This window comes from Lampetra planeri, chromosome 2, assembly GCF_965212315.1.
Source record: "Lampetra planeri chromosome 2, kcLamPlan1.2.h2, whole genome shotgun sequence".
Lineage (NCBI taxonomy): Eukaryota > Metazoa > Chordata > Hyperoartia > Petromyzontiformes > Petromyzontidae > Lampetra > Lampetra planeri.
The window spans coordinates 19,599,868-19,627,250 of record NC_136108.1 but is presented as its reverse complement, the minus strand read 5'-3'; the positions used below and the strand labels follow the sequence as shown (position 1 = coordinate 19,627,250).

General features: G+C 43.3%; 1 protein-coding gene across 2 annotated transcripts in view; it reads left to right on the top strand.

Annotated features, from left to right (window-relative positions):
* Nucleotides 1-27,154, top strand: part of LOC144729478 (cyclin-Y-like protein 1) — a 53,729-nt gene extending 26,575 nt beyond the window's left edge. The window contains exons 7-11 of one of the 2 annotated variants that reach the window (XR_013587710.1): nucleotides 2,416-2,535; nucleotides 2,799-2,965; nucleotides 4,526-4,688; nucleotides 5,694-5,885; nucleotides 19,521-27,154. Coding sequence is in view for 1 of the 2 variants with exons in the window: in XM_078609808.1 (XP_078465934.1) it covers nucleotides 2,416-2,535; nucleotides 2,799-2,965; nucleotides 4,526-4,688; nucleotides 5,694-5,810 (567 nt within the window). In the remaining variant the exon portion in view is untranslated. Of the gene's footprint in view, nucleotides 1-2,415; nucleotides 2,536-2,798; nucleotides 2,966-4,525; nucleotides 4,689-5,693 lie in introns of both variants that reach the window. The other variant, XM_078609808.1, reaches the window with a different exon arrangement.
* The last annotated feature ends 229 nt before the right edge of the window (nucleotides 27,155-27,383 follow it).

Genomic DNA, 27,383 nt, shown 5'->3' with positions numbered 1-27,383 from the left:
GGAGGCCCAGGACCGGTTCAAATAATCGTCACCGGTGGTGGCCGTGAGCGGGAATCGAACTCGGGTCGCCGGGTTCGTAGCGCAGCGCGCTAAGCACTACGCATGCGCGGGTCACATGACAGATGTGACGTCACAGCTCACTTGCTGTGCAAAAAAATATGCATTATTGAGCCCCCCCCCCACCCAAAAAAATACAAAAGTATATTTTTATAATTTTTGCATGGTGTACAGTCTGGAAAGTACCCACATGGCAAATTTCAAGTTTGTTGCATGTCGGGAAGTACGCTAAACATTTTGAACAGACACACATAGTCACAAATTTCCATTTTATATATATAGAGATAATATGTTCACTAATTCAGTGTCTTGTGTACTTTGTTGAAGAGTATGATACGAAAGCTGTTAAACCCCAGGCAAAGTAGTTATAGTTGAGGGTAAATCATCCTTTGAATTAGACACGGTAGCATAATCACCACACTGATGGAGGGACCACTGGATTTTCAAAACAGGAAAATTGCTCGAAATGCGTTGACCACTGTCTTGTAGGCTTAAAGGTAATTAATTGTGTCGAAACATACACACGAAACGTGACACAATTGTAGTGTTTTGTGTTGAACAGGCCCTGCTGCGTTGTGTGGATGGCTCTTGCCTTCCTCACACTGCTCTTGAGACTTGGAAAGTCGAATGCAGTCCAGACTTTTTGCCTATTAATCAAGTGTTGATTGAAAGCATTGCTCCAAGAAGCCCATACACTCATGGACTAACGTTATCTTATTTCTACCTGAATAAACACACTCGTTTTACGATCAGTAAACCAGCGCACAATGAGCTTCTGTACAATTATAAAAATGCACTCGTTGCCTTGTGTATCCCGGTTTATCTCCAGTTATAAGTCATTGCAGTGTTATTCAGCTGGCATTTATACCTCGTTACATTATAAGACACTGTAGACCCTTCTACCAGATGTGCTGGGTACCGCACTTCACAGGCGATTACGAAGTAAAGCGGTGCTGCGGTGTTTCGCACCCTGCTCTTCACGCACCAGTCTTGCGGCCTAAGTTTGAATCCCGTCCACAATTAATATCAGTGGTGAATGCTGTCTGAACAAGTCCTAGCCGCCCCCATCACCAACCCGCTCTGACCGCCGTGGTGAATTATGGTCAAACAACTGCCATAACTGAGTTGTTGTGAGGAGGTTTTTGTCTAGGAGTCAACAGACAAAGATGCACTGAGGCATAAGGTCCAATGTTGGCTTGTTAACAAGAAGCTAATTACCCTATGAGACCTCCTTTACCAGTGGCAAAATATAGTAATAGGTTTTTACCCTTTCAACTGGTACAAAAACTGACACCTTTATACAAGGGATCATGTTTGCAATAACCACAACACAAGCAGTCAAAATGCAAACAAAATGAAACATCTGGTCCAACACCAATGGAGACTAGGCTCTAAGAAAAGCTGTCTCGGGTGTGGACCAATCAACTTCAAGGACAGTGCATATCATTATCAGAGTTGTTTCTTTTTGTTTGCATTTTGACTGCTTGTGTTGTGGTTATTGCAAACATGATCCCTTTTATAAAGGTGTCCGTTTTTGTACCATTTGAAAGGGTAAAAACCTATTACTATAAGATGCTAATTAACCTATAACATGTTAAATGCGAGTATGTTAGCTCCTTGTGCACATTTTATTGAAGAATGTGCAGAAGCATAGCTTGAAGAAGGTTTATTTCACCATTGTAATTTAATCCATTTTCAGGGGATCGGTCCTTTGGGATGATCTATTGGCAAACACACTCATCCTCGCAGCTTTTGTAGTTATGCTTGAGATTTTGCATGGCATGAGTGTTTGTTGGCATGAGTGTAGTGAAATGAGGTCAGCCTACATAAACATATATCTACATGACTGGGTAGTAATTGTGCACTTCCTGTCAGTGGTAGTGCGCTGCAAAGCCAAAGGAAATGTATTTATTCCATAACAATCATAGATTTTCGACAGGACTGGATGTACGTAACTTGCATACTTGCTAATGTAAACAATGCTTCTCTTAGCTGTACAGGTTACGTGAATTGACACCTCTTATGTTGACAAAGAACCTAATGTGCCGTTCCCATTCCACCCCCCCTCCCGCTGTCCCTTTCCTTCCCCCAATATGTTATTTATCTTACTCCCTTTCCCCTCCCCATGTAAGCCTTCAAGCCTCCTGCACGTGGTCCCCCACCTGGGTGGGACAGCGAGCACAATCCCCCCCCCCCCCTTCGTTGGGCACCTGTCACGCCGAAATCGAGCTGCCGTTCGCGGGGGTTTCTGCCCCCCCCCCACCCCATCCGTGCTGCAATCGGCATTTTGTGCCGGGCTCGCGTTGAGCTGTAATTAAAAAACATGAAAAAGAACCTAACGTGCACTCCTTGTTCCAGAAAGTGGAAGTGCCAGTGGACTACAGTGTTAACGACCCGGAGCACAGGCACATCTACCGCTTCCTGAGGAACCTTTTCAGCGCAGCCCAACTCACAGCTGAATGTGCCATTATCACTCTGGTAAGAAGGCATGCCTAGACCACCTACCCGTTACCATTAGTCAAATTAATCCTATAATTTGTTAATTGTCATGAACTTGTTCCTTTACATCATCGCATTACGCTTTACTCCACTCATGCCGTCTGTCAGACGAGGACTTCTTTACGGAAGTGCCTGTGAACAAGACTGTGCTGTTACCTTCTGTGGATTTCGGTGAAAAGACACTAGTAATGCCAAAATTTCTAAATTGAAACTTGTGCTTTCTGTGGACACTCTCCCTGCAGGTGTACGTTGAAAGGCTGATGACTTACGGCGAGATCGACATCTGCCCCAGCAACTGGAAGCGGATACTGTTGGGAGCCATCCTGCTGTCCTCCAAGGTGTGGGATGACCAAGCTGTGTGGAATGTGGACTACTGCCAGATCCTCAAGGACATCGCTGTCGATGACGTGTGCGTGCCTCCACAGCTGTCTCTCTCTGCTGTGCCCTCGTGTATTGTGGGCGCCACGGTGGCTAGGATATGTTAACGACCTCGCCCTGGTATACAGGAGGTCGTGGGTTCGATCACGATCCTGACGCCTGCTGTATATTTGGAGTCTGCATGCTCTCCCCGTGGTCGTGTGGATTTTTCTCTCCACATTTAGGAACATGCGTTGAGAGCATTTTGCTGCTATACATTTCCACGTGATAAGCCACTTTGTTGAGCTATCATTTGTGGCCAGGTCGCTTCTAAAAAAGAGCTACTTAGCTCAGTGGGCCTTACCTGGTAAAATAAAAAAAATTGTTTCGTTCATCGTACCCTTTGCTTCCTTATAGATCTCTCAGTGGCCAAGTTTTCATGCAAACTTAAAGTACATACACATTGTATTGACACTGAATATTATACAAGTGATCTTTGTTGGAGTAAAGGAAATGGTGCTTTAATCAAAAGGTATATTTACATTTTTGATAACGGATGTGTAAAGTGTTATCTTAAGAATTGTTTTTTTTTATATATAAATAAACAATTTAAAGCAGGTGAATAACCTGTTGAATTTAAACGTCTCTCTTTTGCAAGGGAGACCTGGAACACAAAGCAATAGAGGATGCATGTTAACAGTGGAACAACATCACAAAACTCTACTTGAGTTTCAATAAGATACAGTTACGCTATGTATGGAATAGTCCAAAAGCACTTTCATATTGACCAAGTAACCAATCCAGTTGCATATGAAAAAATTACAATTCAGAATTGTTTTCAACATAATAGAGATGCAGTGTTATTCCACCTATGTGCTATGAAGTTGGGCCTTTCATGGCAGAGTTACTGACTAATGTGTTAGTTCATGCTTCCTGTTATTAGGAAGCCACCGGAGCTATGCACTTTCAAATCTAGATTGAAAACTAATTTCTTTGGAACTGCTTTTTGTGTTTAGTTTGTTGTCCTTTGCCCACACCTCCGATTTGCGCGGTTGGATATGTATTGTGCAAAAGAAGTTCAACAACATACATACACGCATGCGCCTCCTGTCCCTTGCCAATGATGTCATCATTACGTGCGATGTCAACGTCTCCTCCCCATGCAGCATCCCTCCCCTACTTAGAATACTGGACATCTGTGAAAGAGTTTCATAACTCATCGGATTCCTTCAGTCTGAATGAAGATTCTGCTTCTGAGAATAGTCTTTTAATTATCTGATTTGCTACCAAACTTGGTTAATTTACACATAAGCAGATTAATTGCCTGTTATAAGCATTCGATTGGATGTGCTTATTTATATACACAATAATAAGATACTCAAGAGAAAACCATACGTTTGACCATGTCCTTTCGTGTATTGACAACGTAACAGTTGCTAAAGTTTAATCATTTATTTTGTTTCACCTTTCGCAGAGCGAGGGGCGCCTCAACGTAGATGCCTCCATATCGGAGGGCCCCTTACCGGGTTGGCGTCGTGCCCGTCAAACACATACTTGAGCTGCTGCGTGATGATTTGTGCTCATTGGGGTAATTTCCCCCCCCCCCCCACAGGAATGAACTGGAGAGGCAGTTTCTAGAGCTGCTGCAGTTTAACATCAACGTCCCAGCAAGTGTTTATGCCAAGTATTACTTTGACCTCCGTTCGCTGGCCGACTGCAACAATTTGAGCTTCCCTCTGGAGCCCCTCTGCAAGGAAAGGGCCCAGAGACTGGAGGTGAGGATGCGTGCATTCTCTTGCGCGCATTACGATACAGCCAAACGTGTTAAACACATTTAGTTTCCTGACAGGGTGATAATTACTGTTATTTTGTCTTGGACATGTGTATATATATATTTTTGGTAAATTTACAGCAGAATTATTTCATTGGAAAAATCACGTAGCAATATTGCCCCCCCTACTGACACATGAATGCCCAGTTGAAGGCTGATGCTGTGTAAACCTTGTGCCGCACAGGGGCAGCTGCCTAGGCCAGACCTGCCGCAGGCCATTACAATGGTTAAGATGACGTGATACCAAGCAAGTGATTTGAGTAGCTGAGGCATTTAAACTCCCTGTAAATGCAAATCCGTATCTACAAAGTGCGTACCATCATGGACTCTCTGCAACCTTAGGGGCCTTCTGATATAACCTTGGATAATATGAGCACGTGCATTTTTTGTTAGAACTGCCAAAGTTTAGAATTGATAACGTTTTAAAATCGTAATTTAAAAAAAGTACGTCCCTGGGCTTTAAATGAACTGTGTGAAATGAACTCGGGTATGTGCATGCACCTGCTGATCCGTTCTAGGTAAACCCAGGCTGCACACATTCCTGTTTTGTCTTGCACCATTTAAGCTTTGGACTTGGCTCACGGGCTCATTATCATCCCAGATGTTATGGGTATGCAGTTTCCATATGCAGTCTTGATTAACTTAAGATGATGAAGTGCCATTTAGTGGTGTCTGAGGCTTAAGAGATCCAAATAAATATCAAATTAGCAGGAGAATTGTATAGGTTTATTCGGCTGCCTTGTTCACGACATTTAAACCTGTGTCATTGTAGTGTCTTGTTTGGTATTGATGCCTGGCATTGTTATCGTAAAGTATGACTTCAGCATTAATCTATTTTAAACGAGGCGTTTTGATGCACATATAAACTTGACAAAAAAAAGGATGGCAGCTCGTTACAAATGTTTCGGATCTGTTGACGTTAACTTGAGAAAAAAAATTCCCTTTCCAGGCCATCTCCCGTCTCTGTGAAAACAAATACAGAGATTTATCGAAGACTTCTCTGCGAAAGTCCGTCAGCGCTGACAATTTAATCGAAAAACGGACATTCGCAGCCATTCTGCCGTAGTGGCTGTGAACGAGCGCATCCGAGAACTTCAATTAATTCAACGTACATTGAGGCTGTGGAAATATTTTTTGCAAGGTAAAGTATGCGGTGCGATTCTGTGCATTGCCAGCCCTTTTGACATCCTTCCGTTTTACATGACAAATTTGGAAATATAGAAACGCGCACACGCAAAAAAGGCGATCGCTTAAAAGTTATGATTTTGCTAAAGTATATTGCACCATATATTAAGGGCTTAAATGTCTTAAAACACATTTCTTTAACTCGCTTTTTTTCTAAGTGAAAGTAGTTTCATGTGCTCCCAAAGTAGAACCTTAATTCTTGCCAATAGCGTAAACATTTTTGAAAATTACGGTAATGAATGAGTCATCACCAGACATCCCAAGTGACAGAAAATAATGGCTGACGAAAGGCATTTTGCAATGGAAAGTTTGGCAAGCGGCAGTGGAGCTATAACTGCAAAACTGTTATGAGCTCAGTTGGGGAAGGAGGCATGGGGAGAGCTGAGAGCTTAGCTGCATTGTGATAATGTTTGCATCTTCAGCACTTGTAGCTGTGCAGTCGATGTTATACTTATGGTACGTGCTGGTTTTTGAATAAGCACAGCCTAGCATGAATGGTGAAGCATTCAGAAGTTTTCTAAATGGTAATGCAAGTACTTCTGTAGACCTCATGTATACATTTTAATTGTCAGTGATTTAAGACGGTCTGTCATATGGAAAAGGAAGCATTGGACAAATCTCTTGAGTCGTTTGCGGATGGGGGTGGTATAGGAAGCGTGGTTGGAGTCTCTTTTCAAATAGAACTATCGAAAAGGGTATACTTTTTATAAACAGCTCCTCTGTGTGTATGGTTTTATGGGTGCAGAAAACATTTAATACAATGGACAAACCAGTCACAGTGTTATTCAACACTCCGTATCCAGAGTCTGCAGAAGATCGGACCTGGAGCTAGAATCCAATGAGTCGAATGAAATGCGTTGGGTTTTTTTCCGTCAAAAAAAATCAGGAGGGGCCTATTGTTTAAATTCTTAATTCTGCAGAATGTGAATTGTGTGAATATCGCGTGCGTGCACTATCCGTGTGCCTTATGTTTACTCCAGTGTGAACCCTAAGATGTGCGTCGTGCACTTGCATGCGCTTGTGCGCGCGCACACACACAACACTAAGCGCAACAACCAATAATGTGAATAATGCAGAGGACCCTTTTAATGAATTGGCTTGGCCAAGCTGTATTTTCTTTTTTAAAGCAGGGCTATCCAGCTTGGATAGAAATGATGGAAAGAGAAAGTGAGCTGCCTGAAGCCCCAAGAGACCGCCTCGCTCCGGGATTCCAGAATCCTTTTAGTGGCATTGTGCGTTGCTGTATCGGGGTCATTGTAACGGGAGCTGTAGGAGTGGCTGGAGTAACTAGCGGGCCTGTGGGGTTTCTTGTGTGGGATGACGGCAGGGAACATTCTAGCAAACAAAGAAAATGGAAATCAAGACCGTGTTATTGTAGTTGGAATTTTTTTTTTCTCTCCACTTTTTTTTTTTGCCTTATTTACTTGTCTTTTACTTTGCACGGTTTGTGATATTTTTTTCCCGCCGTATATATTTTTTTCATTTGCAGCGGTATTCTTTGTTTACCGTCTCTTTTTGTGAGGATATCCGTCTGATTTGTTTATGCCGAGATGTTGTTTATTTTCTTAATGTCTGCGGCTTACATATAAATGTTTAAAAGTAATACTGCATTACTCTTCCTGAACGTACATTTTTATTAGCAGAAAATAATTTGGTTTCTTAATACAGCTTATATAATGACGAGTAAGTTTTATTTTACTTTACTAATTTCCTTTAATTAGCTCAGAGTTAATTGATGCTCATTATCACATTGTATAGAGGGCACCTGGCTAATGAAATTCATGGTGAGACATTTATGTTACCCGATTTAATTGCACATAATTTTCAGATTTTAGCTTTGACACCTGCACGTATAATGGGCTGCTTCTGCCAGTGTAACGCGGTCAACAATGTCCACTTTTGCAGCAGGTGTTTCAATTTGTCGTAATTTCCAGCAGATGATGATTTGGTTGCAGACTTATTTAAATATCAACTTCACGTGAATGAACAAAAGACTGCACTTTCGATCCACTTGAGTTGTTTTCTGTGTGCAGCATCCGTGGCTTATAATACATCGACTTTAAAGTAGCATTTCTGCACATGAATACAAATAACAAGTGAATACTTTTTTTTTTTAAGCGTATTGTAGATAGTTTTTGAAAATGTACATTTTACGAAAAAAGAAAATACACGTGCTCATTTGGCAGGAATATGATATCATTTTATTATCTTCCGTGCGGAACATGAATGGATGCTAGCATGTGATCGATGTGGGATATTTTCTCATTCACCTCGTGTAGAGTGCGGTGCTAAAGATGGATATGATTCCTTATCGTTACTTCAACGCAAAACTTTGGTAAAATAACAAAATAACATATTGCAGTATTGGGATGCTTGGGATTATACAAAAGCATAGAAAATGTAGCATCCATTTACCATTGTTAAATTATGCGTTCATAGCATGCCATATATACTCCTTTGTGTTTGCCTTGATTGACACATGATAATCTTATATTCAACGATACTTGGTATTGTTGAAATTGTGTACGTAACAATGCACCCTTTACGGTGTTGATGATGATGATGATGAACTGTTATTTCTTGCTGTAGTAACTATCTGTGGGGGCCGCCGCGCACGTAACGCGCGCGACCCTGTTCCGGATTGCGCGCCGAAGATGTATTGCCGTATTCGAGTGGGCGTTGTGAAGTGGTGGTCCAACGGGGGCGGGGGGGGTGGAAAGAAAGCGAAGCTTGTAAAGTTATTTAAACCAGTGTAACATTGGCACTCGCGTTTTTTTTTTAATGGGGACGTTAAAAGGTTACACTTATACCTGGGAATAGTGAAAGGGATATGTAATTAATAATTTGTAGAAGTACAATAAATAGGTACACATTTTATGTTTGGCAAGAACTGTTATGAAACGTAACACCAAAAAATGCCATTACCTATCAAAAATTAAGTATTACCATAATTGTGCTTGCATTCTGAGTATGACACTGGTAATTGCTATGAAGAAACCCGACGGGAAAAAAGGGAAAACCTTTACATACAAGTGTCCCCTGATGAGAGTAATGCTTCACAACTACAAGGGAATCTTTGCCAGGCAGTAGTGGTGTCCCATGCCGGCAAGCCAGCACTGTGGAGGCAGGGAGCATTGGTGGATCACACAAATGTTTTGCGACTCTTCCCCCCCGTAGGGTGCCGGGTTGCTATCACCCTGACTGGCGCCACAGTGGCATAGATGTTTACTACGTCGCCCGGTATACGGGAGGTTCATGGGTTCGATCCCAACCCTGACGATGCCTGTATATTTGGAGTTTGCGTGTCTCTCTCTCCCTGTGGTCGCGTGGAGATTTCTCTGGGTCCTTCGTTTTTTTTCCCTGCACATTTAGAAACGTGCGTTGATGGCATTTGACTGCTTTACATTTCCACGTGAAAAACCGCTTCATTGAGCTATAATTTTGTGGCCAAGTCGCTTCTTAAAAAAGAGCTCTTGGGCTCACTGGGCCTTAACCTGTAAAAAAATATATACAGTAAAACCTTGGATTGCGAGTAACTTGGTCTGCGAGTGTTTTGCAAGACGAGCAAAAAGTTTAAATAAATATGAATTTGATAAACAAGCGAGGTCTTGCAATACGAGTAGTACGTATACGCTTTGTCTGCCGAGCGTCACGTGATCACAACTGATATACGAGTGCTTTGATATACGATTACAAACACGTTTCCGGAACGAATTATGCTCGCAATCCAAGGTTTTACTGTAGTTTCGTTTAGTTTAAAAGCGGTAGAGCCAGTGTGGACTAATATCGTCTGTCCTGTCCGTATGGCATTGATGCTGCGGTTGCAGCCCACGTGCGTAAAACATTCATTACACAGCTGAAAATAGCTTAATATGAAGACATACAATGCAGGGACCATCATGAAAAAGAGTCATTGGACTCTTAGTGTGGCTTCCCCTGGGTAAACAGTCCTAGTAACGGTGGCCCGATTTAAGGTTTCTCTTTAACACTAATTTGAGAATAGTCGGTTCCATACTGGCTATTTTCATGTATTTGTCTTTGTCATGACAGTCAAACGTATTGAGATGTGCTCTCACGTACTTATATTATGTAATGGTTGAGTAAAGTTGTACGTGTGTGTTGATTGGCATTTTTCCTTGTCGGAGTTTTGCTTTGACAAATGTTACTCTGGTTATTTTTTTTTACGTTCCTTCGAAATTGTTTTTTTTATCTGCACTGGGCACATAGGCCCTAGATAGCAAACATTCCAATTTTTATTATTTCTTTAAATGTTTTGCCCAAATTCCACAGGTTACAGTTCCATAGCAAATTATAGGAAAAAAGCTTTTAACATTTAGTGTAAAAATTGTATGTGAATCTTGGAATGAGATTACAGAATAGTATTGTGTTATGATTGTAAAGAATTCTGCTACTAAAGTGCATCTAAGTGAGTAAATTACAAATTTATTGTTGAGCCTCCATTGAATTTCTCGGCCCTAAATGATATGTTCACCTTTGTGCTCACTTTTTATTTTTACGTAGAAGTCGTTATGTATAACGATGATGGGCCCAATTCTTGTAGTATAAAACGACATCACGGTTTTCTTTTGTTAAGGTGCAATGCTCCTTGAATGCATTCTACCTTGCATACTACATTCCTCAAGCAGATTGGTTAGAACAGGGCCGGTGTAGTCCTGGGCAGGGTGGCAAGGCTGTTAACCCTCTCCCGTTCCGAGAAGACTGCAAGTTGCAGGGTGAGTGTCCTGTTCAACGCTGAATCTCACAACGTGCAAGCAGTTCAAGCATACATTTCATTTAGAGGGGCACCGCGCCATGGGTTTTAAAGACATTTTACTCACCACAGATAACTGTACCGACACGACCGTACTCTGTAATAGCTCCCACATGGCCGTGTGGGAGCCTCGGTACCGATAAAGTAATTTTATCGGTTTTTCTTCTGATTTTGTTCTGATGACATATGTGTACATGGAGTGCTTTAAATCAACACGATTAACCCTTTCGTGTACATCATCGGAACGGATTCGGAAGAAAGAGTAGGTGTATAGCTATCCGCGACTTATGATTTAGCTGCAAGACTGAGCTTTAGAAGCACAGTACTCTGCAGTCGAGTATGCCAGAGGTATTGCCAACGTCCCAAGTACGATTGATGCTGCACGATCTACATGTGTAATAAAAGACTCGACCACGGTATCTGGCTTGGTGTCCTTTATTCGGGTTCGTCTACTCTTCCCACACGGCTCTCTCCCTCTGAGACCCTCCGCTCGGCGCCGACGCTGCTGTCGCTCCCGTAGCCGCTAACAGCCTCGCTGCTGATCTCCTCGTGTCGCTCCCGTAGCCTCTAGCAGCCTCGCTGCTGATCTCCTCACGCAGCCTCTCCGGCTGCCCTCGCTGCAGTTCCACCACTGCTCTCCCTCTCCGAGCAGTCCCACTGCTGCCTCTTCGTGCAGCCTCGCTGGCTGCTCTCGCTGCAGCCTCGCCGCTGCTCCCTGGGTTGGTCACCGCTGGCCGACGGTGCCAATCCTCTTTCCGAGTGTGTGTGGCGATCTCGCCACTCCTCCCAGCCTTCGCCCTGCGTGGCCTCACCCTAGTCCAGTCTCCAACAACCTCCCTTCCTCTTCCGGTTTCTCCCCTTAAAGACCCGAACCCTTCTCCCACGTGACGTAACTCCTCCCCCCCGTGACGTCACATCCGGAAGGTCGTTTACGCCCGCATTACACCACCCTCCCCCGTAGAGAAAACCCAGCCGACCTCGGCTGAACAAAACTCCAACAGTAATGCGGGCGAAACCGACCCTGACACACTAAAGGACACGAAGCATGCAATAATTATAACAGTAAAACAACAACACAACATAATAATCAACGAAACGTAAGAGATTTAGAACGTGTGCGGGTCGCCGGCCCGTCCCGGACGGTCGGCGGCCCACCCGCAGAGCGGGAGCGTGATGGGGTTTTAAGAGTGACAGACCACAATCCTCCTGTCGCTGTTGGAGGCCCACCAACGTCCCGTGTCCCCGAGGGCTCAGCCCCGGAGGTGTCCCGCGATTGTGCCCGCACCGGGGTCGGAAGGGCTGCAGGGCTCGGAATTCCCGCAGTCCTGGCAGGCACCCCCCGAGCAGGGCCCCCCGTCACCTGCGGTGTCACGGCCGGTCTGTCTGTCTCGGAGGTTCCTTCCTTGGCACGTCCGTTGACGAGGCCTCCTGCTGGGGCTGACCCGGGACGCGGGCCCAGCAGTCCCTGGCGTAGTGGCCCTTACGCCCGCAGCGGAAGCAGTCAACGTCGTTGCGCCGTAGCGCAGGCCCTGCGTCCCGCCGGGCCCGTACCGGTGGTGCAGCGCGCGGGGCCGGCCCACCGCGGCCCGACCATGGACCAGAGGCGGCCGTCAGCTCCTGAGGGCCCCCCCCATCCGGCACGTAGACCGCCTTCTTAGGGTCCCAACCCAAGGCGCCTCCCTCGACGATGGGCCCCCCCGTCCACGCCGCGACTTGCTTCCACCGTCGGAGGTTAAACTGTGCATCTAAACATTTTGCTGCCGCCCGGGAAGTGAGCTTCTCGTGCCCACACACAGACATGGGAATCCCCAGATCCCGAGACTGCTCGAGCATCTTACCTAAGATGAGAGGCTTGAGCAGGTCAGGCTTCGTCTCCGGATATGCGGCCATAGCCAATTCCAGCACCGCACCCCTATATGCCACCGGCGATTCCTCGGGCGCTCGCTGTCGTTGAGCAAATCGGCGATGAGCATCATCAGGTGGCTCATAAGCGTCCGCCATTTCGTCAAAAACTCCACGTAATGTTCTCTTCCTTTCGGCCGTTATGGAACGAAAGAATCTGACCGACTCGTCATCAAGAAGAGTCGGCAAAACTTCCAAAGCCTCAGCGTCGGTCCACCTAGCAGAACGTACCGCTGCCAAAAATCTGCAGGCGAAAGCACTCCAATCGCCCCCGATGGAGAATTCCTTGACCGTAGTAAGATGCCGACTGCGACTCCTCAGCACGCCGTCCTCAAGCGATAGTTCATCCGGTGGTAGGTTCAAAATGGCGTCGAACCGCGGCGTGGTCAAGATGGCGGCTTCGTGTCGCGTGGCTGATGGCGTCGACAGCGAAGGCAAGGCGGCGGCCTGTGGACCACCCTCGGCTCTCCCCATCGCCGTCCTCGGCGTGACGAGGTGACATAGCTGCGCCAGGACGTCCTTGAGAGTCTCAAGTTGCTCCGCCATCTATTGCCATCGGAAATCCACGTCCGTTGGTGCTGACGGACCCGCCACCGCGGCGACATCTTCAACTCCCGTTCCCGCACTCGCTTCAGCAGGGCTCTCCTCCACCACCGCAGCTGAATCCATCGTTGGAGGAAGGTCGTCGTCGTCGGATGAAGAAGCAGATCCTGGCGTCGGAATATTCTTTTTTCTTACTTGCTTCGACATGCCGTTACACTTCCAACACCAGTGTAATAAAAGACTCGACCACGGTATCTGGCTTGGTGTCCTTTATTCGGGTTCGTCTACTCTTCCCACACGGCTTTCTCCCTCTGAGACCCTCCGCTCGGCGCCGACGCTGCTGTCGCTCCCGTCGCCGCTAACAGCCTCGCTGCTGATCTCCTCGCGTCGCTCCCGTAGCCTCTAGCAGCCTCGCTGCTGATCTCCTCACGCAGCCTCTCCGGCTGCCCTCGCTGCAGCTCCACCACTGCTCTCCCTCTCCGAGCAGTCCCACTGCTGCCTCTTCGTGCAGCCTCGCTGGCTGCTCTCGCTGCAGCCTCGCCGCTGCTCCCTGGGTTGGTCACCGCTGGCCGACGGTGCCAATCCTCTCTCCGAGTGTGTGTGGCGATCTCGCCACTCATCCCAGCCTTCGCCCTGCGTGGCCTCACCCTAGTCCAGTCTCCAACAACCTCCCTTCCTCTTCCGGTTTCTCCCCTTAAAGACCCGAACCCTTCTCCCACGTGACGTAACTCCTCCCCCCCGTGACGTCACATCCGGAAGGTCGTTTACGCCCGCATTACACATGGAAGCTGATCGCTTGACGCCGATTCACCGGCGAGTCTTTGAGATAACATCTTTTTCTTTTTTCTTCTAACACCTCATTCATCATTGCCAATGGGGTTACTTCACCTGCAGCTTCCCTTCCTATAGATGGTATCGAGTCCGGCAGACTTGGCACCTGTTCAGGGGCACTCAACTTACCCGAGAAAAGTGTGGTCTCGTGGTGGCTGTGCCCGAGCTACTCCAAACTAGGAAGGCGCTCCATGTGCTTATGCCACTGTTGGCGTTGAGGCACCTTCTCGTATTGTTGCCCACCTGAATGAGTTGCACCCACCATTGGAACCTCCTTTGCCAGTAGCAAAATATGATAATTGTATTTTTTACCCTTTAATCTGGCGACAAAACTGACACCTTTTTTTTACAAGGAGTCATGTTTGCATTGACCACAAAACCTGCGGTCGGAATACAAACAAAAAACACAACTCTGATCATGTATGCACTGTCCTTGAAATTGATTGGTCCACACCCGAGACAGCTTTTCTTATAGTCTAGTCTCACATGGTGTTGGACCAGATGACGCCTTTTGGCGTATTACGAGATGCACCCATTTAGCCCATTGGGCTGAGTTCCGTCAGCAAGAAAGTTTTCATCAACAGAACTATCGACTGCACCACTTTGCCTGCAAGTCGCGTGTTTTTAGATTTTTCAACCTTATCATTGGTTGATCCCAAGCCATTGGGGACGAGGAACTGTGCTTTTAGCATGCTGTGTTTGGGGAATGGATTAAAATACCTAATCCCATGGTCATGGTGCTTTAATGAAGGGAACGGTTTGTAGCTGCTACCATCTGGTCTGCAGGGTATTGTACATACAATGGTGTGTCAATTCTTATTCATCAATAATCACGTTAAGACTTGAGACTGCCTGTCTTACGTGTTCCGTTCAGTGACTTGAGATTGTTCATGCTCAAGTAAATCATTGTTTTGTATCGACGGTGTCAACTCTTGTCATTTTTCTTGTCCGCAATATGCATTGTTCTGCACGTTTCATATACTGCAGAGATGAAACTAGACGCCAATCAGGAGCAGGATGATTTTAGTGGGTGCATATTTCCTTCGTTTACTCCTGGCATCGTGTACGAGAACATAGCTAAATATTTTCAATCGTAAATTACTAAATTAACAGTCTGGGTAATGAAAAAGAAAATAAGAATGGACACCGTGTGAGCTCTTGGTGCTGGGTTTTCACGAGGGACTGTAAGCTGTAGGTAGGCCTCTTGGAATTGGGTGGATATGAGTGTGAGGGCCTTTGTGGCAAATGCTTGTAACCAGTGGAACCTTGTGGCAGATGAGACTCGAGGTGGTAGCAGATGGAGGATCGCCTCCAGGATGGTGTTCCCCTAAATAATGCTGTCATCAATTTCCAGGAAGCTCTCGCCTAGAAAGCTGTGGTGGCTCTAGAAAAAAAAAGCCAACAAGCGTGGCTTGTCCAGCTGAAGAAAATTTAGGAAATGGCCTTGAAATAGAAATAAATAATGTGGTGCAGGTGAGTGATGATGGCAGTGGTGATGGTTATATGGGTCATGGTGATTTGTGAGATGTTCGACTCAGAGATTTTCATGGATTACACATGAGTATGGAGCTGGATTACGGCTTAACAACATTCTTGTTGATTTAGTGTTGAAAGTGAGACTATGAATGTAGAATTCTAGAAAAGTTCCCGGATGTTGCATCCATAGCCAGGAAGTTACCTGGTTTCTGTTCAAAGGAAATGTGGCGCTGCGAAGTCTTTGCACAGTTTCAGCAAGACGGAGCGTTGACGATGGACATGTCGAGATTGTATGAAGTGAGGAAATTGTCCGTTTTGCTCAGTTCTCATGTTGCTGGAGAACTCGGTCCAGATGACTGTTCTTTATGCAGATAGTGGCTGTGAAAATAGATGAGGCTTTGCTGTTCCTTTTCTGACTGAGCACTTTTTTTCCCGATGATAGGTAAACCAAGGAGTTAGCTCAATAACAAAAAGTAATGTTTGTCGGTTGAAGCGTACATTGAATATTCTACTTTTTTTGGTCTCCACTAAGGATATCAGCAAGGTTATAACTTTCCTTTGGCCAGACTACCAAATAATGTGTGTGCAGCTTGGCAGTAGGTGCCACACTACCGTTATACATTCATCACGAAGATTGCAACCCATCAATGAGCTCGACTTTAGCACCTCCGATAACTTTGGCACCCTGCTCAACAACAATAATAACCGAAATTAGTTGGATCGGTGCCACTCCAGATGAATAATGATAATTATTGTTGGAGCTTCACTGGGGTTTATTTAACCGGGCATTTCACAAGGAATTGTCCCACTTTCGGTAACACCTGGTATTAATCTTGGCTGTCAATTTACGTGAAATGTTCATGGTATAGTGACCCATATACCGGTATATTTATTCACCTTTGCACTTGTATGTGTGCAAAAGTATAAATGCATGTGCAATTTATATATATGTTGCGTACACACTTTGACATGGTGTTTACGTATTATTGTTGCGTATGCATTCATACGCTACAATAATCGGTGTATACAGAAGTGTGCATGCACGGTGTGCATATGCATGTGGATGCATGCAAGGATATGCTATATATGATTGTGTATACAGTATATACTGTGATGTATATGCAGTATGGATGGTGAAGTTATTTCGCACCATACGTAGCCAACCGTGCTAATCGGAGGTGCAGTGCATGAACGTACGTGTGTGGATACGTATGTGTAGAGTGCAATATACCGAGGAAATCCTAAATGTGTGCATGCATGCACGTGTGCCTTGACATACCGAGAGGTATCATTGAATCATGCTCTCATTTAAATGGCTAAGACATTGTCCAAAATCATGCGGTTGGATCGTCATAACTCAACCATTGGGAGCAGTCGCCACCCCTCCATGCCCCTCCCCTCCACCCTGTGCTTGCTTGCGTGTGTTTAGAATCCTGTGTTAATGGTAGAATTTCAAGCTCATTTGTTTTTCACTCTAACTGCTCTGCAGTTTTTGTTACACATTTACATTAAATATTTTGTCGAGGATAACCCGCGTGATTTGTGACTGAGAGAGCAACAATCGCACTGCACTGTTGAGTACAGGCAGACCTCGCTTAGCACTCAACGTGTGTTCCTGGAGAAATAAGCACTAATTCAAACGGGCACTAAAATGGGGTCGTCATAACATTGTATACACAGGCATACCTCTTACAACGCTGCCTCGTATAACGCTGTTTTCTTATCATGGTGTTTGTCCTGGAGAAAAATTCCTTTGCGGGTCAGCCCCCCGTATACTGAATAAAGTAGGCGTGGCGTTGGCCATAGGGGCGTGTCTTTGCCCATATATGATTTTGTTGAACCTGAATCGAGGTGTCTATTGTATCGATTCTGAGCGTAGTCGATCCGACAGCCACGTTAAGAGCATCGTTTCATCGAGGGTTAATTACTGCAGTGATTCATTGGCGATCCATGGATCGAGTAATCCCATTGGTTAGTATAGCTTCCCACGGGACGTGTTTACGTCAGATGGTGGTTAATTACATAAGCTCCGACCACAAATGCCATTAAAAGTTTTTTGTTAAACACTGTGTACTGTATAATTATTAAGGCTATCACCGATACCCCAAGGAAGCCCTCGTATATCTCTCATAGGTAAAAAAGTGTCGGTAACGCATCTCCATTGTTATAATGGCCTCCAATAGCGCTGTTTTATATAGCGCGCCATTTACCAAGAACGCATCCTGAGCGCTATAAGAGGTGTGCCTGGTTATGGGGATGAGTTCCCGGCATAATTATTCCGTTCGTATGAGCAAATGTGGGCTTCATCTGGGGCATCGGTAATGACACTAATAATACAGATTGTAAACATTTTATGAATGAAATATACATAACGTCAATAAGTATTATGATCTATATTCACGAGTGATATTCTACCGTACTCCTACACGGCAGCGGTGGGAGGCGAGGTCTTGGTGATGCCCTCAGTCTAAATCTCTGGTGAGGTTTCTGTGAGGTGTATCCTGAGACACCTGGTCTCTTGAGTTCGCACCTATTTATTGCCAATGTAATCGTGACCACGAATCGTGATAATCAAATCGGTGGGGATCTGGTTGGCTGAGAGCATGCGTCGCTCTAATTGGCTGAGCGAATGATGGGGGGGGGCGGGTAGGTTTCCTCGGCCGACGCTGCTGCTGCATGTTCTCGCTCGTAAGCGCTTTACAGAAGTTTTGATTTCATTTTGTTTTGGTGAAAACAAAAGCATTCCAGGACAATTTAGCGCTATAACGAATCCGCGTTCTATGGGATCGCGCTAAGCGAAGTCTGCCCTGTACTATACATAACTACACCCACAGTGCACAGTCATCACAACAAAATATACACTTTTTGTGATCATTCTTTTGCCACCTTTTGAGGCATTTAGTGTAGAATAAATGCGTACAACATTCCGTGTGGATTTTTGTTGCACTTTTCATGTTAGGTGTAATTTATCGGGTAGTTCTGTATGTATTTTAAACTTCTTTCGCACCGTACGTAACCAGCAATACCTATATCACAAATGTTCCCATTGTTGTAGGAGCAGATGTCTGGACTAGTGCTTTCCCCTTTCAGTCCGGCTAGCTGAAGTCGTATAATTACTATTTTAGTTGATTATGATTATTTTCCAAATACATAACCAGTGTATCGACATTGTAGTCGGTATTATATGTGAACATGTTCCAATTTAACTCCACAGATGTTCGCATAGAGTGTATATGGAGTAGTTAAATGTATGTATAGTGAATTTATTTTGCACCGTACGTAGCCAACCGTGCTCATCGGAGGTGCGGGGGAAGGACAACAAATTAAATACAAAAAGCATTTCTAAAGAAATTATTTTCAATTTAAATTTAAAAGTGCAAAGCTCCAGTGGCTTCCAAATATCAGAAGTAAGAGTGTTCCAAACGGCCACAGAAGCTCATCTGAAGGTGTGCGATGCAGTGGCCGTCTTTGTTTTAGCCAAAAGCCGCTGCGAGGATGACCGGAGTTTTGTGATGCTCCTTGATGAGATCAGCAAGATATTGTGGTTCATTTGTGGAAAGCACTTTGTGTGTAATACATGTAAATGGTGGAGGTAGCAATATTAGTAAGAGACGGAAGAGAGGATTGAGGATGTCAGATGTACACGTACAGACACGTACATTTGGATACATGGGCCAATGGATACACACCAATAAACTAATGAAGCCAGATTATTGCCATGTACAGACACACGTGTGCATGCACAAACACGTGTACGGAACATCCGACGTTTTTTTTTGCAGATGCACAGAAATACACATGAAAGGCATGGTTGTGTATGCACAACCATGCCTCGTGTTGGTGAAAACAAACGCATGCAAATTTCGAAAGCACAATCGCAAAGTTATTGAAACCAAAGCAGTTACGTCACTAGCCTAGAGTACAGGAAGATATTGCTTTTGGGGCTCTCAAATGACTAATGCGGTGATGTGTAATGTGGTGTTTTATAAATGAGCTACCAATATACACTATACTCCGTTTCCAAGGCTTAATTTCTTTGCCACTAAAACCCATATTATGCCCTTACAGATGGACCATTCTCTGAATCTCCACCTGAATATCATGTTACTGTCATAACCATTGCCATCTTCACCACGACCATTGACTTTACCACTGCATCATAACACCCACGTTATAATTTTAATCACCATGAACTTTACTATTAACCACCACAAACAATCATCACTGTCAATACCACACCATCACAGTCATGCATTAGCGCACAGTCATTTAACTCGTTCCATCACCACCACTATGATGACAGACCACCAATGTCATCACAATTGCCACTGCCATGACCACATACATAATTTTCATCATCACTTCACTGACCTGCAATTCACCCATCATCACCTCTACCACCACCATCCCTACCACATCACTTTTGGCCATGCCACAATCATTTATCAGCATAAGTATAACAATATTACTTGCATAAGTCACAAATAATTGGTGCTCACATACACGATTAGAAGTGTGGATTGTGAGATTAAAGAATGTTAAGCAATGCATTGTCCCATGCCTGCTTTGACATGTTGCATATTTAAATGTTATACTAAATCATCTGTCGGTGATCATTTTTGGTTTGTTCTGGCTGACGGGCATTTATGCATACGTGTACACAAAGAGGACCACACATTTTGCTCTTCATCAAGGACTCGTCAGTCCTCTATCATTAGTTTTTTGCAATTTAAACAGCAATTATTCAATACACAAATTGTTGTTTGTTTATCCCCTCAACCGTGAGAAGCAATGGGCTCATTACATTTCACCTTTTGTTCCCGTAATCTTAAAAGCCAACTATTGGTTCATTTAAGTATTTGATCATTTAGCTTCATTTCAGTCGATATGGATAGCATGTTATGTAAACATCTCTAAATATATTATAATAATTTTAGCTTCCACTAGGTTAGGTGCTTTTTTATAATCTACAAAGGCTAGCCATAATGGTTCTTGATCTTAGTTTGTCTATACCAGAATATAATGGATGGTACACGTGTCAATCGTAGAGAAACCTTTCTTAAACTGGACTTTGTCACGTGGTATGTATTTATTCTGTTCCCATAGATCTTTGTGAGCAAATTATATGCACGTGATTATAGTCTAATGGGTCTGTAATAATTAGAGTTAGCTTTAAGACCATGATTAGAAGAAGATTTGAGGCATTGTTCCATGATTTAGATATTTATTTTTAGATAAATATTTAGTAAACCCTTCTGCTAATTTTCTTGAAGTTATGATTTTTTTTCCCTAAAATAAACCAGCTGCATGAAGTTTGCTTGAAAAGGGTAACAAAATTAATATCAGAAAGGAACTCTGACAAGGAGACTTGCCTTCAATCTACATTATTATTCAAAGCAGCATTTGAATATATTTTTCAAAAATTCTAATGGAGATAATATTGGTTTAAACATGAATGAAGAGAACATTAACCCTCGGGGTTTTCTTCTGACAGTGTCGTTATAACAATGAGTGAGAATGGTTAATAGAATATTATTTAATAACTCAGTGGAAAATTGTGGGGCTTGATAAATGAGCGATACACAAGTCACGTGCAACAAGTTCAATAAACAAATTGAACATCTGTCAGAGGAGGATTGATATGTTCAATTTGGGAGTGGAACAACTACATTAGACAGTACAGTGACATCTGATTAAAACACGTGTGGAAACCTTGTATTCTCTTTTGTAATGTAATATGGAATGACAAATGCAATGTAATCTGGAATGACAAGTTAAATTAAAAGAAAATTATGCAACAAAAAACAGCAAAATGAACAACAGCAAAAAAAAGTTGCAATTTGCCTGTCGCTCACGGTGGTTGTCACGTGTTCCTCTTTTCAGTTATTTCACGGTGGATAAGGGCGTCCCAATGCCGTGCTTGTGGGAGTTATTTGCCCATACTTTACCACGCCGGTCAGTGTGGGTTGGTGTCGGCAGGGAGAATAGACGTGGGCGCATCGACCTAGAGTTCAGCAATGGATTTTGTTGAACTGCACCGTGCTACCCACAAACAAAGCACATCCCTACTGCAGCCTGCCATTCTTGCTGGCCTTCCAACCAATAAGGAATACCAATAAATAAATAAACTACGTAGAGTATAAGTCATTGATCTGAGGAGAGCCTTACTTCTAAGACTTCGATACTTATCTGAGCACACTGCCTTCTCGATAGGCTAAATCATCATGCATTACTTAGTTTGACATATTTTCATGCAATCACATTCATTTGAGATGTCAATGCGAATGCATCAGCCACCCTTGGCCGACCTCCCGAAAAAAACGCCGTCCAAGCTGCGTCGGCAAAACCAGCCCTAGTCAGTTTCGCGTCACAGCCCGCGTCACAGTTTCGCGTCACAGCCCGCGTCACAGCCCCACGTCACAGCGCACGTCACAGTGCGTGTTACTCCGCGCCGTTTACCAGCAGGTGGCGGCTGTGTTGTAGCGCAGCCTTGTTGCCTGCTGCAACGGAGCACCGAGTCGGTTTCCACGACGTTGCCGTCGACGATCACTGAACAACCGTAATTCCATTGGCTGCATCGCCATGCTGGTACTACGTAGGTCGAATTTACGTCGCGGTGGCGAGTAGAGATAACTGCCGCAACTTTGCACGTTTATTGTAGGTACGTTTGTCAGAAACGTGTTTAAATGTTATTCACGCGATAAATCTGCTGTGGGTTTCTACAAAACATGCTATTCTGAAAGGTATGTTCATATGAGGGATATTATAGCAGAATTTAACTTTGTACACAAGTTGCAGACGTTGACTGTTAAGAAAAGTAAGTGGGCTTGGTTGGACAGGACATCTCATTCGAAGGGATTATGACAAGTTCTCGAGACTAACCGTGGAGTGGGAGCCAAAGGATGGAATGCGCCCAATTACATCCACTGTGGAGATGGAGCAATGAAAACTGCTCTTGTACAGGAACCAGATGGATTGGTGCATTGCAAACACATGAGACATGGCGATAGCTTGGGGGAGATCTTCTTCCAACAGTAAGGTGTATCATGGTTTTTATGATGGTTTTTTATCATATCAAATTTTAATATCAATGTCATTAAAAGTTTCCCTTTACTCATACTGATGAAGTGCTCTTGTTCTGAATAATGGTAGGAGTCTCCTTGCCTTTAGTCACCTCCGATAAGAGTTTCATCAGAGCCATGTGACTATAGTCGTGGTTCTTTATTGGTTCTTCTCTCACCGTAACTTTTTTTTCTGGTGGCCGTGGTGAATGAGTGTTTGGAAAACTCAATATGAATGGATTTAGAAGTTGTTTTCCTATCGTTGTGACTTCTCAATTTGGAGGGATATCTTGTTTCTTGACCTGCTCTCGGGGTGTGCATGTGGTCATTGATGAATCAATAGTTTATATATTATCGTTGGATGAGGTTTAGGCCATTTCGTCTCTGAGTATATAGTATTTTATACATATACCAAGGTGCTTGTTAGTTGCGTTCTGAAATAATCTATTTTCCTTTCAGAAGTGCAAAATTAGATCATTGATAAGACGTTCGTTGTCTTGTGTAGACACAGCACGAACATGTCAGCCGCTGTTATGCTGATTCTTCACCTGAATAGCTCTGCAATTATACCCTTCATCGCAGCGCGTAAGCATTGTAGTCGTGAGCGTCATTCATACCGGTAGACAGTCCAGCTGAGGAAGGGTCGCTGCATCCTGCTGCACCCGCTTTCTCCCCCCCCCCACCTTCCCCTTTTCCTCTAAAATGAGAGTAAGCAACTGCATTTTAATGTATGGGAAGCCGTAAGCAGTGTGGCAATGCTCTCTCACGCCTCCCCCCCCCGATAAACATTTTCATTGAATCACCTCTACTTATAGGGGCGTTCGACTGAGTCAGGACTGTTGGCCCGACCATGTATGTAAATATGTTCGTGAAATACGGTGCTGATGATACGGCACGCGTGCGCGCCAATAGTTTTTGTTTTAAACGACTGACGTTGAGTGAGTTTGTATGCGAATAAAAAAAAGCAACTCCATACAGTAATCCACCGGCTTTACTGGAAGCAATTTCATAGACGTGAAATTAAGGGGTGTTAGCCAATTGTGGTAGAATGAAACGATGACAACTGATGTTACTTTTAATTTCTCCCTCTCGATGTATATCTGTATATGTCAACATTCGTGTTCTCTTTGCTAATTGAGAAACAAGCTAAATGAAGACCACAGACTCTGCTGTGTGACTTTGACCCATGTTCATCATGGTGTGTGTTTTGGTCAGTTGGGCATCAAATAAATCGTTTCCCTAAGCAAACATTTAAGTTGATTTAGCACTCCCCGTTTTAAATATAAACTGTTTAATATGCATACAGGAACATTACATGTTTAATATTCGTCTGCAAAAAGATCATGTGTCTACTGTCCGTCAGAATTTAATAATCTGCCCTGCCTTTGGCCGGCCAGTAGGTCAGTATAAATGTAGGCTTAAACATTTTGTTTATTAATAGTATATCAATATAAGCCAGTGTATTAAAGACGTCTAAAATCGTGAGCAGATAATTTCGATGAGACAGTACATTCGAAGGCATGTGGACTTTCCCATATTATATATGAATCTCCCTTTTCAGTTTTAAGAGTAGGGTACGTACGCATTGTACAAAATGCATTCAGTATTGAAATGTCGAAATGTTGTTTATTTGGCATTGTCTGAATTCCATAGCATGCTGGGGTTTTAAAAAAGCATTGGCATTAGTCTAAACAAATGCACTTAAACTAAGCATTTAATATATGCAAACGTCATTGCACCAAAAAAACAACTACTCTGAAAGCATATTTCGTTTAACGTTCGGCTGTAATACCCCTGGTGAAACCATCCTTGATGTTTATATGCTGTCGATGTGCTCGTCATTTTTTTTAAATTGATGAAGCTCATCCACACGTGTAGTCCACTTCCTTCGCGTTGCACAATTAGAGTAACTCAAATCGTATCGAATCCTCTCGTAACGTTGCTGTGATAATGTGCAGTGTGAGTGCATGTGGAAGGTCATATAAACAACAACAATAACAAGGTCGTTTCCTATAACCATTTTTAACAAAAACAATAACTTGGTTATGGTCGATGTGAATAAGTCGAGATAAGAGACAGTTTTGCGTGCGGTGACCTTAAATGCACCACGTGACAAAGTTCATATGTTGGCTCATAAGTTAGCGTTGAACGCAATAGCGTTGCATGGGTGTTGTCGCTTAAATTTTGTTTGATAATTGTTCATGCATTAAAATATAAAAAAACAAGTTACGTAGTTTAATACACTACGTACTATATAAACAATGAGTACTAGGAACTGTTTATTAGTTTGTTTACACTTGGGATGTTTGCGCAATGTGTTGATTGCATCAGTATTACAGACGTGGAAAGGAGTATTTGGTGTTCGAACATAAATTAATTTGAACTTTTACTTATCTGAAAGTTACGTGGCAGTATTTGACTCCTCTTGCAATGTCTTCAAGCCAGTTCAGAATTTATAACGCATACAAAACATTATTGGGAGGTCTGTGGACAGAATTATTTAAAATTGTGCCTATTTTGCTGGGAAATTACTTTAGAAAATGCGCACAACTTAGTGAGTTGTAAGCATTTTTGTGTCGTGTATGCTTTGGTGAGGTTTACCATCTGTTTATTTATCCTTTATAAGTTCTTTTAAAAAAATGTCATCCCAACATATACCCATTCATTCGTATAAGATTTTTTTTCCAGAAATAGTTTGTGGAAATTATTATTCTTTATTGACTAGCAATAATTTACACCCCCGCCCCCTGGCTGAGACAAGTCACGGTTGTGATGCGTCACGTCCACGTTGCCGTGACTTTACAAGGCCCCCCCCCTCCCCCCATTGTGTAATGGTTCCTTCTGACCGAGTCACGTGATAGGTGCATTGTTTTATTTTCAAGTTATGACTCGTACTACAATGTTAAATATACCTGGAAAGAGTACCTTATTATCTGCCACAGTATTCACCATCCATTATTGATGGGGATATAACACCGACGCTCTAAAGACGTTTCATATTTACATATTTTGTTTGGCTCCTGACATTGTTTACTTTACAAGTATAACATTACACTTGATAGTGTTGTACATTTTTTTTTTAATCTGCACAGAGTTATTTGCTCAGCTTAACTTAGATTTCATCCTGACACACGTGTTGCGCCTCTTAAACATCTTCCATGAGTTCCCATTGTGATCGCTCGGTGAAGGTTATCCACCGTTCAACGTTGTGCACACGACTAGGTGCTGGGGTTTCCCCTCCTTTACGTTAAAACTATCCGACTCGTGTGTGTTTGCGGCATTGCCAGTAACGAGTCCTTACTTTGCACCCGTGCATTGCTTTGTGGTCTAATGACAATGCCTTGGACAACAATGTGCAGTTCCCCCCCCCCCCCCCGTGGTTCTAGGAATGGATGGAACATTCACATGTTATATATAGGAGGATTGAAATAAGGTAGACAATGGTGCCCATAGAAATGAGAAAAAGAAAGTTTCGTTTCTGGAGTGCAAGTCGTCTTGTGTATTGAGACAAGTATTTGCCGTGATGAAATTGCCCGCTGATTCGATGTTTTACCATGGCGTCACACGACGTTCCCACCGTCATTATTTTTATCAGCAAAATATGAGTCGCCGTCGTATATTGCAATGTTTTAAAGTGCACGTCGAGGTTGATGAAACGATGTGAAATTTGCGAACGTAATTGCCACACGAGTGAAATTTTTTTTTAAATCTGTCTCATCTGATTGTGGGTATATTTTTTTATTCATTTGAATCTCCTTTCAAAAGTCCCACTCGTGTTTTAGTTTAATTAGGGATAATAATAATACGAATATGATAAACGGTCACAATGATACAAGGCTCAACATGGTGGGTTTGGGACGAACCACGCTGGTGGTCACGTGGCCTGAAGCAGTAACCACCTCCACGACCAGCCGGTGGTGACTCCTTTTCTTTTTGCAAACCGTTCTCGTATTATATTTAGTAATTTATTTCATCTGTTCTCTATTATACAAGGTGTAATAATGTGCAAAAAAATAGTATGTGTAGTGTTCATCTTATAGTACATGGCAAAATCAAAAAGCCCGAACCATTTTTAGTCATGATATCACTTCGGCTGATCCAAAAACGTATGTTGCCCAGCCAATGAACGCAAAATGTGTAGGTGCAGGTATTGGATGAACTTATACTTAGGCTGGTGAACATACGGCAATACCTGTCAGCATATGATTGTTGTTGTGGTGAACAAGAGTGGGAAACCTTGCTTAATAAACTGACTAATAAATCGAATTACTTCCATGCTTTTCAGCAATAAACTGATGTTAACTTTATTTGATATTGATGGTTGTAAACATCTGGGTCACCTTGCAATGGTGCGAAATAATTGCCATCGTGTCTGTTCTCTTCTTTATACACTACAATGTACAGACAGCCTGTTGTTTTTTTTAGATAATTTTAAACGTCTATTTTTATATTGTAATATACAGATATAGCAACCCGAATGTCATTGCAATGATGATGTTTGTACTACCCCTCGAGTATATACTACACGGTTTCAATACCGATGACGTGTTGAAGAAAAGCGATGTTTTCATTTGGCTTGTTGTACTTGCTGTCTTTTAGCAAATCTTTTATTATCGTGTTTAATAAAAACCAATGTTTCAACATGGTTATTGCTTTCTATTGCACGTACAATCGATCGTAGCATTTGCATGGAACATCTCCAGATAATTGCTCATTGTTGGAGTATTTAATTAACTTAATTAGATGTTTTTCTGTATTATATATTTTTACGTGATTGTAAGCGTGTATTTTACGTCTGCTGCTGCTTTGACGATTGTTCCAGCACAGGTTTTTTTTTTTACGGCTGGTTTTTCAAACAAGCATAGAGAAC